This window comes from Alosa pseudoharengus, unplaced genomic scaffold (genome assembly GCF_046254945.1).
Source record: "Alosa pseudoharengus isolate Yale_2024_CS ecotype anadromous, Long Island Sound unplaced genomic scaffold, YU_APseudo_1.1 YU_APseudo_1.1_scf_3, whole genome shotgun sequence".
NCBI lineage: Eukaryota > Metazoa > Chordata > Actinopteri > Clupeiformes > Clupeidae > Alosa > Alosa pseudoharengus.
The window spans coordinates 25620828-25635696 of NW_027468718.1; the positions used below are offsets into that span (position 1 = coordinate 25620828).

Sequence of the window (14869 nt, forward strand, 5' to 3'; positions counted from 1 at the left end):
TGGCATTTTAGATTTGATGGTTTCATGCTCTCATGCTCCAGCAATTCACTGCACACTACCCACTGGGGCTTCTGTACCATTTTGTCCTCAACATAAGTGAATCCATACTTAGTTTTATATTATTGCTAAAATGATGTCTGTCACATAAACATTGTCTATGCCCATCACAATGACTGGCATACAAATAAAGTCTATCAAAATAAAGTTCCCACATTAGATCTGATAGGGTAGCATTTTAAATAGGCGATTCTTTTTTTTTTTTTTACCACAGGCTCCGTGATCCAGCCAGAACGGTTCCATGACCCACCAGAAACACTGATCTAAATGATTATGGTTTACAGCTAATGGAAATCAAAAATCTAGAATCTCAATTGGAATAAAACATGTATTATAGCTTACAGCTGTTGACCAGAGATGAGCTCTAATCAGCTAATTAAGTCAAAACACTGGCAGTGGTTTCCTGAGCCTTTCATCTCTCTGTCTGGGCAGGGCAGTGGACTTTTCCATGATATTCTCATTTTTTGAGATGCACCTCTTGTCTTGAATTTCCCCTAGGGATCAATAAAGTATCTATCTATCTATCTATCTATCTATCTATCTATCTATCACCTGTAGGCTATGTCTAGCCTGGGAGTACCCATGCGACCTTTCGGCAAATTTTGGATTTGCTCTGCAGGTCCGTCTGGCTTAGAGGCCATTGAAGCCCATTTCAAATGTCCCTAAAACACGGGCACGCAAATACATCGCTAATCTTGCATGGATGTATTTCTTTGGAACTGAGTAAACAACTGCATTTAAAACCTTCGTTTACAAGATTGCTACACTTTTGAAACGATTTAGTAGGAGTTTAATGTACCAATTTAGTTTTAATTTCACTGCTAGTTACGCCCCTGCTGAAAGTCATAAGCCAATTGAACCTTTTCCAGACCCACTCCCAATTGTACAATTGTGAAGGTCTGGGTGTCCAGGCTAGGCTATGTCCCAACTGATCTGTCTCAAATGTCAGAAGCTGATAAATGTATTGCTTTTCCTGTTCTTGTTGTATTATTTTAAAGCAATTGACAATTGCTCAAACCACACTGGTTGATCACAACCACATTGATAGGGTTGCCACCTGTGTCTGACAAAAATCCTGGACATTTTGACCATCCAATCGACCTTTTTGTTTGTGAGCAACGGCGCCTTTCGCACATCTAACCCAAGATAAAAACCGCCATTCTAAGCGACAATTGTATAGCTAAAATTAGTAAGAATGACAATTTCTAGTTATTTGTTTAGTTAATTGCTTTATTTAATAGCAGACCTTTATTATTTTGTTATATTTTCAACAGTTTTTAGTTGTGGACACCTGGGGGCAGTATTGAGAAAAAAGGGGGAATACATAATTAGGTTCTTTTTTTTGCTTATGTGGAATAAACTTTCCTTTCTCTGTCTCTCCTTGTCCCACACACTCTCCATCTCCACCTTACCATTTCTAATGAACCTCCATGGTGCGTGCCCCCACCACCACCACCCATGTTATGCTACGTCATTTTTGAAGAGCCAATAAGGCTGTGCATACGTTTATGGAAGTAGGCACGCTTCAATTAAACTGAAATACACATTTTGCGCATCATGTACAAAAATCCGGGACATTCAGTGTCCAGGATTTTTATTTTTATTTTCCTGGACAGACCATGAAAATCCTGGACAGGTGGCAAACCTACACATTGATCATTTTCAAGATTATAGGCCCGAGTTCAGTGGCGATATATGTAGCAGAAGCTACGTCAAGGCGGGGACTTTGAAATGGGCGAGACCTCTCTGGTGAAGTGAATTTTAAAGCCAATTACATGCAACCAGTGTTAAATTCTCTTTTATTCAATAACTTCGGCCTGACTCTGCCCACTTCATGCGTCTGACTTTTCTCTGGCCACAGTGTACATGCACTGTTGGCAAAATACGGTGTCAAACTCGCACTCTATAGCCTAAGTTGTTCTATATAATGCAGACTTTTGATAGTTGAAACAGAGAACTAACCTATGGAGACTGGTCGTTAAGGGCACTTATTTGGATGTGCAGTGGCCTAACCCAGGGGTTCCCAAACTTTTCCATGACAAGGCCCGGCCTAATACCACTGGTTCTGACCCAGGCCCCGTTTTGCACACTCCCACACAACAATACCAGTTCATTTACCTTAGTGTACTCGTCCACTATCTTCCCTTTCTGGCTCTACTTTCAAAAAGGTGTCCATATTAGCAGAATTAGCCAGCTAGCTAAACAGCAGGAGCACTCGTGGATGCCATGGACTTTACTGTCCACACTGACAGTTTACGTGATGATAAAGGTGTTTGAATACCAGCCAATCAGAAAGAATATCATAATGTTCAGATCAAATTATTATAATTATAATAATTATCAGATAAAATGTTATAACAACATTTATTATAATAGGCATATTTGTAAGTTTTTTTTTTTTTTTTTTGCTTTTATTTTTACTTCCAACTTGCTGCAGCACCTCCTTATGGCCCCCACTTTGAAAACCACTGGCCTAACCCATGTATAAACATAGTGAAAAACATTTTGTTCTAGAACAGCTTACTGTTCTAGCTATAAAAATGGCAGAATTATTCATTGTGCATGATATTTCCATAACCGCGAGACATGCTTCACAATGACGACAACGAGTTGTTATCATGCATTCTGTAAGACATATAGCCCAGCAGCAATCTATCTAAAATGACACCTTTTGGAAGTACCATTCATGATGTTAAATATTGAATTTGTCCCGACCAGGAGGGACGAATGAAACATTACGCACGTCCACGACGGCGTAATTACGCATGTCCATTACGGCGTCACTAGACTTAAGACGTTACTGGGGCACGTGCCCCCCTCCCCCATCAGAAAATGTTTTGCTTATTTTTAGGGTAAAATACATCAGTCTGTTGTACTTTGGGGCGAATTCTCCCATTTGCGTAGGGTCCGTATAAGTGCGTTCTTTAGCCTGCACGAATTCTCCCCTTCACTTAAATCTGTCATTTACACGTGCTGTAGGAGTTTGGGAGGAGTATCTCCTAAAATCTTGGCGTTTTTTATGTATACAATTGTTGTGCGCATTCTGCCACTGATTTAAGCACCTTTTCAGCTACGCGCTCCCGAGGGCTGTATTAAGTTCGAGTGCCACTATAAAGTGAAAAACAGCAAATTGCTCAGCACGTCCCACTTTTGCTGAAATCATTTCTGAACGGTTTTATTCAGAGCTGAAAACAAAACAGAGGTATCTGTCAAACAGTATTTGACAGAGGACAGATGTGGGTTGCTAGTGACAAAATATTAGCCTTCAGTGTGGTCCAATCTCTGTGTAAATTACGTTTGATTAAAAAGTGTTTCAATTGTCCATGTATCCACAAGATGGCAACAGATGGATAGTTTTATAGAACGACACTGTCAGTTGTCTTTCTTGGTTCACCACATTAAGTGAGGTGATTTGTATCCCTTAAGTTCATTGATAATGTTATATTACATTAGATGATCATCTGCTATTTTGCTTTATGTTTCTATGTTAAATTTAAAGCTTTCATCATGACACCAATTATTTTCTTCTGTAACTGACTGTTAAAAAATCTCACACTGTAATTTTGTACATATACTTTATTGACAGTGAAAATAATCACTTAATGACTGCTATAGCACTTTTGATCTTGGATATTTAATACATACTTGCTGGATCTGCTCCCTGCTCTCTCAATTCTATGATCAAGTTGTACATCTCCAATTGCCCACTGCGGCCCTCTGATGAGCATCTGTTGTGTCGACCAGCCATAAACAAATTCAAGACTCTTTCCATCAGTGGTTCCTTGTTGGTGGAATAAGTTGCCCAGTGCTCTCCATTCCTGTGATAGTTTTGGGTCTTTTATGAGGGGTCTAAAGGCATATCTGTTCACCATGCACTTAGATAATTAAACGTTTCTTATGAGTATTGCATTGATTGCATTGACATTATTGTTTATTATTGCTATTCTCCTTAATGTAGTCTTGCCATTTAAAAAAAAAAAAACTGTTCACTGTTAATTTAACTATCGTGTTGTTTTATTTTTAAGTCGCTTTGGACAAAAGCGTCTGCCAAATCACATAACCATAACTATAACATATAAAAGACAGTTTCAACAATTTACAAGTTGTGTATGAAAATATGAAACCACAATAATTGTAATACATTTACATTACATTTATTCATTTAGCAAACATGTTTTTCCAAAGCAACTTACATGTCATGATATTATATGATGACAAGCATATGATGATATTACAAGGACCATCCTCCCCAGAGCAACTCAGGGTTAGGTGCCTTGCTCAAGGGCATAACAGTGCAACTTTTAAAGAAAAGAATAGAAGTAGGTTTTTTTTTCTTTCTCAGAATTTACTCTCTAGACTGATACTTTCAGGAGTAGGCTGTTCAATGGCATTGAATGTGATTCAGCCAATCATAATCCAATACTGGAACTATCCATTTTAGAAAAATGAATTATTATGCCGTAAAATGAATATGCACTTAGTTTGGATGTTTCACTGAACAAGAGAGGGGAGTCCCTCACATTTCTCAGAATTTACTCTCCAGGTTGATATTTTCAGCAGTAGGTTTTGACTTTTTAGTGGCCCTGAAACACTGATAGGTCATGACTGCTGCAGCAGCAGCACAAATAATGGAGAGGCTGAAAAGAACATTCAGAGTCGTCACAGCATCAGGAATTGACACCTCCATGCCCAGAAACTTCACCACTGGGGGGTATAAGGTGGTGGCGATGGTTGTAGTGGTGTGAGGTGCACCTGTTCCTATTGGTACAGAAGGAAACAGCAGTGGTTAATGTTCACTCAAGACATAACCATAGAATGTTATGCTTGAACATTGTGTGAGGTTATACCTTCGGGCTCAGGAGTGAGGCATTCATGAGGGCCCTCAGAGGGATCAGGGAAGCCATTGCAGCGGATGATGGTTGAGTAGCGCTTGGCAGACCCCTTTGGCAGGCGAGGCAGAGAGACATCAGAACGGTTGACATAGAACAGGCCAAACCTTTCCGCAAAACCAGGTGCCCATTCAAGGTTGTCCATTAGGGTCCAGGCTGTGTAACCACGGAGGTCAACACCATCAAGCAGGAATGCTGAAAATTTGACACAAGAACAGATATAAAAAATATGACCTTGCTTTAAACTCAGATGTCCTTATGCCAACAGATGCTAAATTGATCACACATATTCAGGGCATATATTGCCTGTTACTGTTCTGTGAGCTACTGCTACCAATGGCCTTGATGATATAACAGACTGTGCAGTGCTGTACCTTTCATGGCATTGTTGATGTAGTTTTCGTAATAATATATCCTGGGAGAATCATTCAGATCGATTGGGCCTCGTTCTGAGACACCATTCTCTGTGACGTATATGGGGGGGTTTCCATAATCTTCCTTGATAAATTTAAGGATCTTTCTGAATCCAGTGGGAGTCATCTTTAGCCACGGGGAGCCAGAGTCCAGCCAGGACCGGTCAGCAGCCGTACCCACCCCCCTGGAGGGAACATACAGATGGGGATGCTTGTAGCATAAACTTTCTTATAATTAGGTCAGGATTTGGCTTGGCAGCATTTTACTTGAACTATGGCAAGCAAATTAACAATAAAAGAATCTAAAAGGTTGTTAGACCTCATTACAGATTGCAGTTAATGCTTATGAAAATGATCAGTTAAACCTAAATGAATGGAACCTCTCAAAAGTGAATTGTGTATATGAAGCACCAGTACCTACCTATCAGCATCATAGATTTGAAGGTTTTTATCAAAGGCCTTTGGGAAAGTCAGGACTGAGGTGTATTGGTTAAGTCCAAAGAAGTCATAAGTGCCATTTATTCTCTTTATCTCTTCAGGAGTGAATTCAGGAAGACTGCAAAGATAGACCTTACACTTACACTTACACTTATACTATACAGATAGTGCTCTGCACATGGCCATACAGCAAAACAAATAGGAGCTGTGGCATACATCATTAACTATGCAGATAGACAAGGAGGTCTCATACCGAGATTTGAGGAGTCCTGCAGCTAAGCTTCTTTCACGTATGGTGGTTTTCATAATTTCATTGTAATCACCTTTGAAGATGGGGTTAGCAAACCAGCCCATATAGAACTAAAGAAGTCAAAGTGTTTAATATAGATCCTTTTTCTTTACATTGAAAATGTTATGTATAACAGAGCTGAAAAAGAAATAACTCACATTGTCTGGTATTCTGTTAATGTAATGGTATCTTATATAATTTTGTCTTTTCTATTCCTTTATGTGCATATTTAGCATTTTGGTTAAGAGTGCTTAGAATGTCACCTGAACGTATCGTCTGGCAGCATCAATGTCCTCCTGCTTGTAAGGGTTGCGAGGTTCTGCCCAGTCCGAGTTGATGGTAATGCCGATGATGCCACCCTGTGTAGGGCGATACTTTTCATTGTAGAGATGCCAGGCTTCAGCATGGGCCTTCAGGAGGTTATGGCCCACAATATATGGTAGAGTGCCAGGCCGAAGGCTTATGCCTGTATGATAACATAAGGAGAGTGCTGAATCTAGTTCTGCTAAAAACATTTTATAACTTCACATGACATTTCTACAAGTTCCTCAAGAATGCATAGAATCTAACAAAAGGAACATGCCCCTCAGTGTGTCCCACACAAAGATATACAAAAATACATGAAACATTTAACAAAGAATGAAAAGAAACGAAAGACAGTCATTTAACAAAGTCTATCTGTACTTAGACTCCTGTTACTAAAATGAGGCTAAATTAAAGCAAATGAAGACAAGACATACAAAGAAACAATGAACATAACAGAACATAATTAAATGTTAAATGTTAAACTGCAGTCATATTTAAGTAATACTTATTATTACAAAAAACAACTGTTGAAGTCAAGCTCATACCAGGTGCATAGACTCCGTAGCCATGTCCTAGATTGGCTACAACATAGGGTTCATTCAGTGTGATCCAAAACTTCACTTTGTTTCCAAGGCTGTTGAACACCACATCAGCATAATCCCGGAACCGTTGAACAACAGTGTCATTTTCCCAGCCACCCTCATCCTGCAGAGCTTGAGGAAGATCCCAGTGGTACAGGGTTACCTGAACATATGCAAACATTGAGAGGTCACTCAGTATGTAAACCTTGCATGTTTTTCTTGTTAGCAATTTATTTTCCATCTATATTTATGATAATGTTTTATAGCGTATTTTATAATATGAGAGCTTCTTCATATTGGTTGTCTGTTCCAACCTGAGGCTTAATGTTGGCAGCTAGCAGAGCATCCACCAGACGGTGATAATAGTCCAGTCCTGCCGTGTTGATGAAGCTGGTGGTCCCATCAGGTAGAATTCTGGGCCATGAGATAGAGAACCTGTAATGGTTGACCTTGAGTGTCTTGAGCATGGCCAAATCCTCGGGGATTTTGTTGTAGCTGTCACAGGCAATATCTCCATTTTCATCATCTCCTACTCTTAAAGGTGTGTGGGAAAACTGGTCCCAGATGCTTAATCCTTTACCATCTGCCCTCCAACCCCCTTCAATCTGGGAAGAAGGATAAAGAATAATTCTGCGAAATCTATTAATTTTAAAGCACTTCATAAAAGTAGCTTAATTCAAATTACCTGAAATGCTGCTGTTGATGTGCTCCAGGCAAAATCCTCACGGAAATTACCATACAGGACATTATCACCACTTGGTTGTGGAAAGCCATTGTCTCTTATGATCTGGTAATAGTAATGTGCAGAATACTTTGGGGTCCTTGGGCGGGATGGGTTTTGAAAATCGACGTGATGAAGCCCAAATCCCACTCTGTAGCCGTTAAGCCATTCAAATGAGTCCATTAGTGAGGAGGCTATGAATCCCTTGACCCTTACTCCATCTAAGCTATATGCTAATGAGGAAACAGAAAGTCATAGATTTGAACTTATTCATAAAATGATTATTCAGGCCATTTTAAACCACATTTCCTGACACAGAAAGATTGCAAACAACTTATGACTGAAAATGACAGTTAAGATCAATGACAAAATTAGAATTCTCATAAAATCTGTAATTGTAAATCATTACCTTTAAGAGCTTCATCAATGTATGTCTTGTAGAAAAATATTCTGTCTGGGTCATCAACAGTTGTTCCAGAGTCTGTAGCTACTCCATTTTCTGTGATATAGATATCAGGATCTGCATACTCCTCCTTAATCCAATTTAAAAGTCTTCTCAAGCCCCATGGTACTGCTTTTAGATCTTCAATAGCTGTGTCAACTGAGTGATCAGCATTCTCTCTACCCAAATCTCGGTCTGTTTCATAGGATGGAGGCTTCAGTGATGTGGTAACATGATGTACCATCGTGGAAGTGTAGGCATTGATGGAAAAGAAATCAGCTGTTCCTTGGATACTAGCTTTCTCCTGGTCAGTGAATATAGGTAATCTGGAAAGTCTAAGTCTCTGAAGATCAGTCTTGTTGCCAACTTGCCACTTCATGGCATCAGGGTAGTCACCATTTTTGAAGATGGGGTGGGCAAACCAGCCCAGCTGGAACTGGAGGGCTCGGTCAGCAGCAGTTATCTGTCGAGGGGTGTTGGGATCTTTTGGCTCAACCCAATCTGCATTGAGGCTGATGGACACTAGTCCTCCTTGAGTTGACCTGTACTTGTCATCATAGGTGTGATATGCTTTTGCATGAGCTTTGAGGAGATTGTGTGCAATTTTGTAAGGGGCATTTCCTGGATCTTTAACATTGGGAGGAAACTGGCCCAGTCCATAACCAGACCAAGCAATGGTATAAGGTTGGTTGAATGTGATCCAGAACTTGACTCTGTCACCAAAGGTGGAAAAGCAGAAGTCACAAAAGTCATTGAAGATGTCAATCATGTTGGCATTGTCCCACCCACCAGTGTCCTGTAGAGCCTGAGGAAGGTCCCAGTGGTAGAGAGTCACCATTGGGGTGATGTTATGGGCAAGGAGACCATTGATGAGTCTATTATAATAGTCTACTCCGTTCTGATTTATAGAAGGTCTTTGGCCATTCGGAAATATTCTTGACCAGGACAAGGAAAATCTGTAGGACTTCACTCTTAGGGATCTAAGCATGTAGAGATCCTCTTCCACCTTATTGTAGCTGTCACATGCAATATCACCGGTATCATTGTTTGGGGTGTTCCCAGGCTTCTGAGTGAATGTGTCCCACACACTTGGTCCTTTTCCATCTGTGTTCCACGCACCTTCAATCTGATAGGCTGAGGAGGAGACACCCCACTGGAATCCTTCAGGGAATGTTCCATAGTGGTAAAGCTTTTTTTCAAATCTGGTTTGATGTGAAAACTTCTCCCAAACAACTTTAGCTGTGGAGGGCACTTTGGATGGGGGCAAGGCTGGATTTTTTCTGGTGGTCTGTAACTTTGGAACATCTGAAACTGATCTAACCTTTTCAAAGCCATTCATTTCAATTACATTAGCATAGAAGTATGCAGATGCTTTGGGCGTTCTAGGTCTACTTGAGTCTTCGAAGTTGACATAATGCAAACCATATCTTTGGCTATAGCCTTGTGGACCCTCAAAACCATCCATTAGGGACTGCACTGTATACTTCTTAATGTCCACCCCGTCAAGATTTATAGCTGTATGAAAATAATAAACAAGACTGATAATTAATTAATATGTATACACACAATACACTCAAATACACAATCTGTAATATGTCTGTGCTTATCAGGAAAGGCAAGAACACATACTGTTTTCAAATTTTAGCAAGAAGAGAATATCCAGTAAAAAAATGAGCCAACATATTTACCTTTTAGTACTTCATTGATGTAACCGTTTAAGAAGTTAATACGTTCTGTATCATTGAAGCTTTCACTGTTGTAGTACATTGGCATCCCATTTCCAGTGATGTGAATTGGCACTTTGCTGACTGATATGTACTGTGCTGAGATGTAGTTGAGCAGACGGCGAAGTCCCCATGGCACTGGTTGAATCCAGTCGGAGTCTATGGTTGGCCAGCTGGGGTCAACATGAGACTGGAAGTCTCCAACACCATGAGGTCCTGGAACACACTGTCCGCTACTCTCATTTATAAGACGGGTGGTGTAGTGGTTCAGCCCAAAGAAATCTGCTGTTCCTTTGATCCGCTGTTTCTCAGATTCTGTGAACACAGGAAGTCTTGCTACCTCAGCGGGCTGACATTCCTGCTTCTTCTGTTCGATCTGAGTCTTTAGCTTCACTGGATAGTCTCCATCCACGAATATGGGGTGCGCAAACCAGCCCAGCATGAAGTCCAGGTAGCGTCCAGCTGCCTCAATGTCCTGAGGATTTGTAGCGTTCAGAGGCTCAGCCCAGTCTGAGTTCAGAGCTATGCCCACTCTCCCACCCTGCTGTTTCCTGTAGTTATTGTTGTAGACATGCCAGGCCTCAGCATGGGACTTCAGTATGTTATGGGTCACCTGAGAAGTCCAGAGTCAATATTGATGCTTTGTTATTGTTTTGGTGTGCAACTAACATAGTTAAAAGAACTGGTGGAAAGAGTCGAAGATCAAAGTATGTCATATCACATCACTACTCAAATCATACTTGACATGCACACAACATAATTTGATCATATTTTGACATGTTCCTCTGTGTCTTGCAGAAAGCAATGGCTGTTAAATGTTGACTGATGTTTTACCTGATAGGATGATATTACTGGGTCCTTGACTCCCGGTGCATGCTCACCAGTGCCATAACCAGAGTGGCTCACGACCCACGGACTGCTGAAGGTGTTCCAGGTCTTCACTCTGTCTCCAAATCTGGAGAAGCAGAAGTCTGCAAAGTCTTTAAAAGCTTCCACAACGGTGGGATTCTTCCAGCCTTCATTGTCTTGTAAGGCCTGAGGAAGGTCCCAGTGATAAAGGGTGACAACGGGCTCTATGTTTGACTGAAGGAGCGTGTTGATGAGGTTGTCATAATAAAGGGCTCCTTTCTCTGACAGGCTCCCCCTGTGGCCAGTAGGGAAGATTCGGGCCCAAGATATGGAAAACTGAAAGGTGTCGGTGAGCAGACCTCTGAGCAGGTACACGTCATAGTCCACCTTGTTGTAGCTGTCACAAGCCAGGTCAGCAGTCTGATTATCAAACACATGACCCTGGTGTCCAAAACGGTCCCATATTGTTTCCCCCTTGCCATCTTCAGTCCAGCCGCCCTCCACTTTGAAAGACTCACTGGAGATGGCCCACTGAAAGCCCTCAGGAAATGATCCAATCAGGAAGTCATCACGCTCAGATGGGGACTGAGCACTGAATTTTGACAAAATCTTTCCATATGTGGATGTGAAAACATCTATCTCCCGATCACTGGAAGTATCTTTAGATGGAGACCTGTGTTGCAGTGTTTTAAACAGACATTAAATAGTGCTTTTGACTTTTATGAGAAGGTACACATTCTAAAGGAGGTATAATGAAATGCATACCTTGCTGCATTGTTGTTCAGTGACCCATCTCCATACAGATCAACAATGTCACAGCCCACAAGTAGTTGTTCTATATTTGATTAAAATGGAAGTTAATAAGAGCATTACATGGAAAAACAGTTTGTGCTCTGTACTGATATTAAATAAGTTTGCAGTGACAAAAAATATCTCCTTGTTTAAAATTAACAATACACATGCTGATGAAATTATACACCGTTGTAACATTACCCTGCAGTGATCTGGCAAGGAAAGGGATTGTGTCTGAGGCACAGTGGTTCAATTTCAGTTGATACAAAAGAACAGGAACTGGTCCATTATCAACCTAAAATAAGTTGACCTTTTGTTAAAGGTTGAAGTTCAAACATTTTCAAGGAATTTACATACTTAGAATTATAATCTGATAAAGATGTATATGATCAATAAAGGGGTTTGTGCATCAGCAAACTATATCAAGATCATAATATCTTACCAAAAGTTTTCTCAGTTGTTCTGCAAGACTTGTTTGAAAGTGGCAATCAAGTGTCACTGATAGCAAGTCCATACATATCTGTAATTGCATGCATATAAAGCAAACCATTGTTAGTTGATAAAGAGAAATTATGTTTTGTATGAATATTATTTCTGTATAAAATAGATGAGCATTTTGTAATCTCAATATTTATGAAACCAGATAGACACACATAACACAAGATAAAGCATGTGCCTCACCTTGTCCTTGTTTATTGCCTTTATCTTATAAGCAAGAGGAACTTCACTGGCCTTCACCACCAAAGATACACTGCAATCTGAAAGGCATCTTGTGATTAGATTACGCTATTTGCATAAAATAACAAATTTTCTACTGTCTACATGTGAACTTTATTTCTGGAACAATGAATTCATTTTGTGGTTTTGACATTACTCTGGAGGAGAGTTACAGCTAAATACATGTACATGAATAAACACAAAGTTTCATCTGCATGTTAAAATACATTGTAAATTTGTTCAGGGCCTCATTCAAAGACAAACACCTTTATGCAATGAAATTTCTTGTCCCATCCCTTGGGAAGTATTTGTAAACGGAACAGGCATTCATGATTATATTGCAGAATAGATGCCCTAGGGGCACCCAACTGAGACATCTTGTGGCCACTCTCTCCTTTTGTCCAGCACTATTTCTTGCATGCGTTTGCTTCCTATAGCACTTTTACTAAAACCATTGTATGTGCAAAAGTTATTGGTATGAGCTTAGGATATGTATGATTAATAATCAGGTTCAATAGCCAAATGAACAAAAGAAACATTAATAGCAATAACGTGAGATTGATCTGATGTATAATCTACCTTGAATATTATACGAATGTCAATACTTACCCCTGTTGGGTGATAAGCGATGGAATAGTTCATAAACCTTGATGTGAGTTCGGAAGACGTTTTCAAGAGAAGATGAGTTTGGATCTGTGAGCCCTCCACTCTCACTCAGTTCATCTAGATGACTGAAGGTGATCCAGTACTTCACCGAGTCTCCGAACTCTGCAAACACAAATTCTGCATAACTCTCAAAGGCCTTTGGCAGTTCAGGACTGTCCCAGTCCCCAAGTGTGGCCCTGAGTCCCTCTGGAACAGCTGAGCGGTGTAAGACCACCAGGGGCTGCAGGCCTGATTCAGTCAGCTGCTCCAGAAGGGTCCTGTAGCACCTCACTGTGTCCTGATGGGGGCGACTGGAGTCTCCTGTGGGGAGGATGTGGGACCAGGAGAGGGGCACCTTGTAGTGCGTCACCCCCCGACTCTGCAGATACTGGAAGTGGTCTCTGAGCTTTGAGGGCAGTGCATGGCTGCAGTCAAATACATCTTCTCTTTCTGAAACCAAAGACTGACTGGCTGCTTGATTTGTGCTCAAGTTTTTTAAAAAACTTTTCGTCAATGGACCTGCAAGATGCATAAAGTCATTCTGGTTTTGAGCCTTGCCACTGCCACCACCGGAACACAACCACAAAGTGAAGAGCCCTAACAGTGTCCTCATGTTAGCACTGTGTGAATAGTAACAACTTTGCCCCATCAGCACAGAATTTATACCGATGCATAACATTGTATGCACACCCCATGCTCTATGTTTCATAATCAGGGAGCCTTGCTAGTACCCTATCACAGCAGGTTTAGTGCTCTTAATGGTCTAGTAATCACTCCTGACTACAGCCTTTGATTATTTACTGCCTGGTCATTCTTGATGGATAAACCAAAGTCTGTTCAGAGTTCACGGTCACCTTTACGCAAAAACAGGTTTCCATGTTTAGGCATCCATAAACCCGGGTTTATGAACACAGAATATAATTTGTTTAAGTAAGGGCATATACATACAATTGAATATTGGAAACATCCCTGTCTGAACATGTCAAAGTAATTTGCAACAACAGGCAACAATTTATTTTCTACTGATATGTGAATACCAGTACAATAACTTTCTTTTTTTATAGCATATTGAGTATTCATACATTTTAAAATATAATGCTTTATTTGTTTAAGTGATCAGTATTCCCTTTGTAATGTTCTGTGCTGTTGGTTACATGCCACCATGTTTTTTACTTCCATTCTCTTTGGGGCCCACATAATTCAATCCTTAAATCATCAATCTTAAAAAATAGTCATCAGCAAGTTCACATTCAAACCTTTAATGTCATATGCAAAACACATTTATTGCCACATACATATAACAAAGTAGAGACTCAACTTTAATAATAGATAGATTAATATGCTAAAAGCAGGTATAATATAGTTTTGCTGTGATCAGAACTCTGAGAATAACATTCAGAATCATAATTCTACCAACAGCAACATTTTATTTTACAAAACATTAGGTTACACGTGTACTGCAATGCCCATTGCTCTATTCACAAATTAGCCTAGCTAAATTCTACCTTTTACCTTTCTCTAACATTGTTTAGAGTTGGAAAAGCATAAAATGTGTTGTAGACCCATGCAAAAGGTCCACTTATGAGATTAAATTCATATGCTCCACTTATTATGATTAAAGGATTTTATTCAGATAACCAGTGATCTTTACAACATTCAATAATTCTCAATAAACTTAATAATTGAATTGCAATTAGATATTGCCATTAATATACGCATAAAGCTGAATTGAAATGGGCTCGTTTTTATTGACATAGACTAAACCAATCAATTAAAATTTTTAAACATAATCATTCATGTATTTGTCAGATAAAACTAACAATCCGAACCTACTCTGCACAGAATAATAATGACTAAAGTACTTTAAATTAGGGCTGTCAAAATAACTGATTAATTTCGATTAATTAATTTGAGAAAAAATAACTGATTAAAAAAAATAACGCAGATTAATCAATTCCGTATGACCCCGAGCCATTGTAGTCAATAACCATTAGACTGTAAAAAGA

General features: G+C 39.8%; 1 protein-coding gene across 1 annotated transcript; it reads right to left on the reverse strand.

Annotated features, from left to right (window-relative positions):
* Positions 1-4582: 4582 nt before the first annotated feature.
* LOC143099897 (lactase/phlorizin hydrolase-like) lies at positions 4583-13476 on the reverse strand. The gene is made up of 15 exons (XM_076262806.1): positions 13368-13476; positions 12828-13334; positions 11475-11544; positions 10695-11382; positions 9825-10473; positions 8104-9651; positions 7659-7927; positions 7288-7578; positions 6938-7136; positions 6350-6552; positions 6051-6157; positions 5781-5915; positions 5321-5544; positions 4905-5141; positions 4583-4815 (listed from the first exon to the last, which is right to left on the reverse strand). Exons 1-15 carry the CDS (start codon positions 13474-13476, stop codon positions 4583-4585), a joined length of 5469 nt encoding a protein of 1822 aa, XP_076118921.1.
* Positions 13477-14869: the final 1393 nt, after the last annotated feature.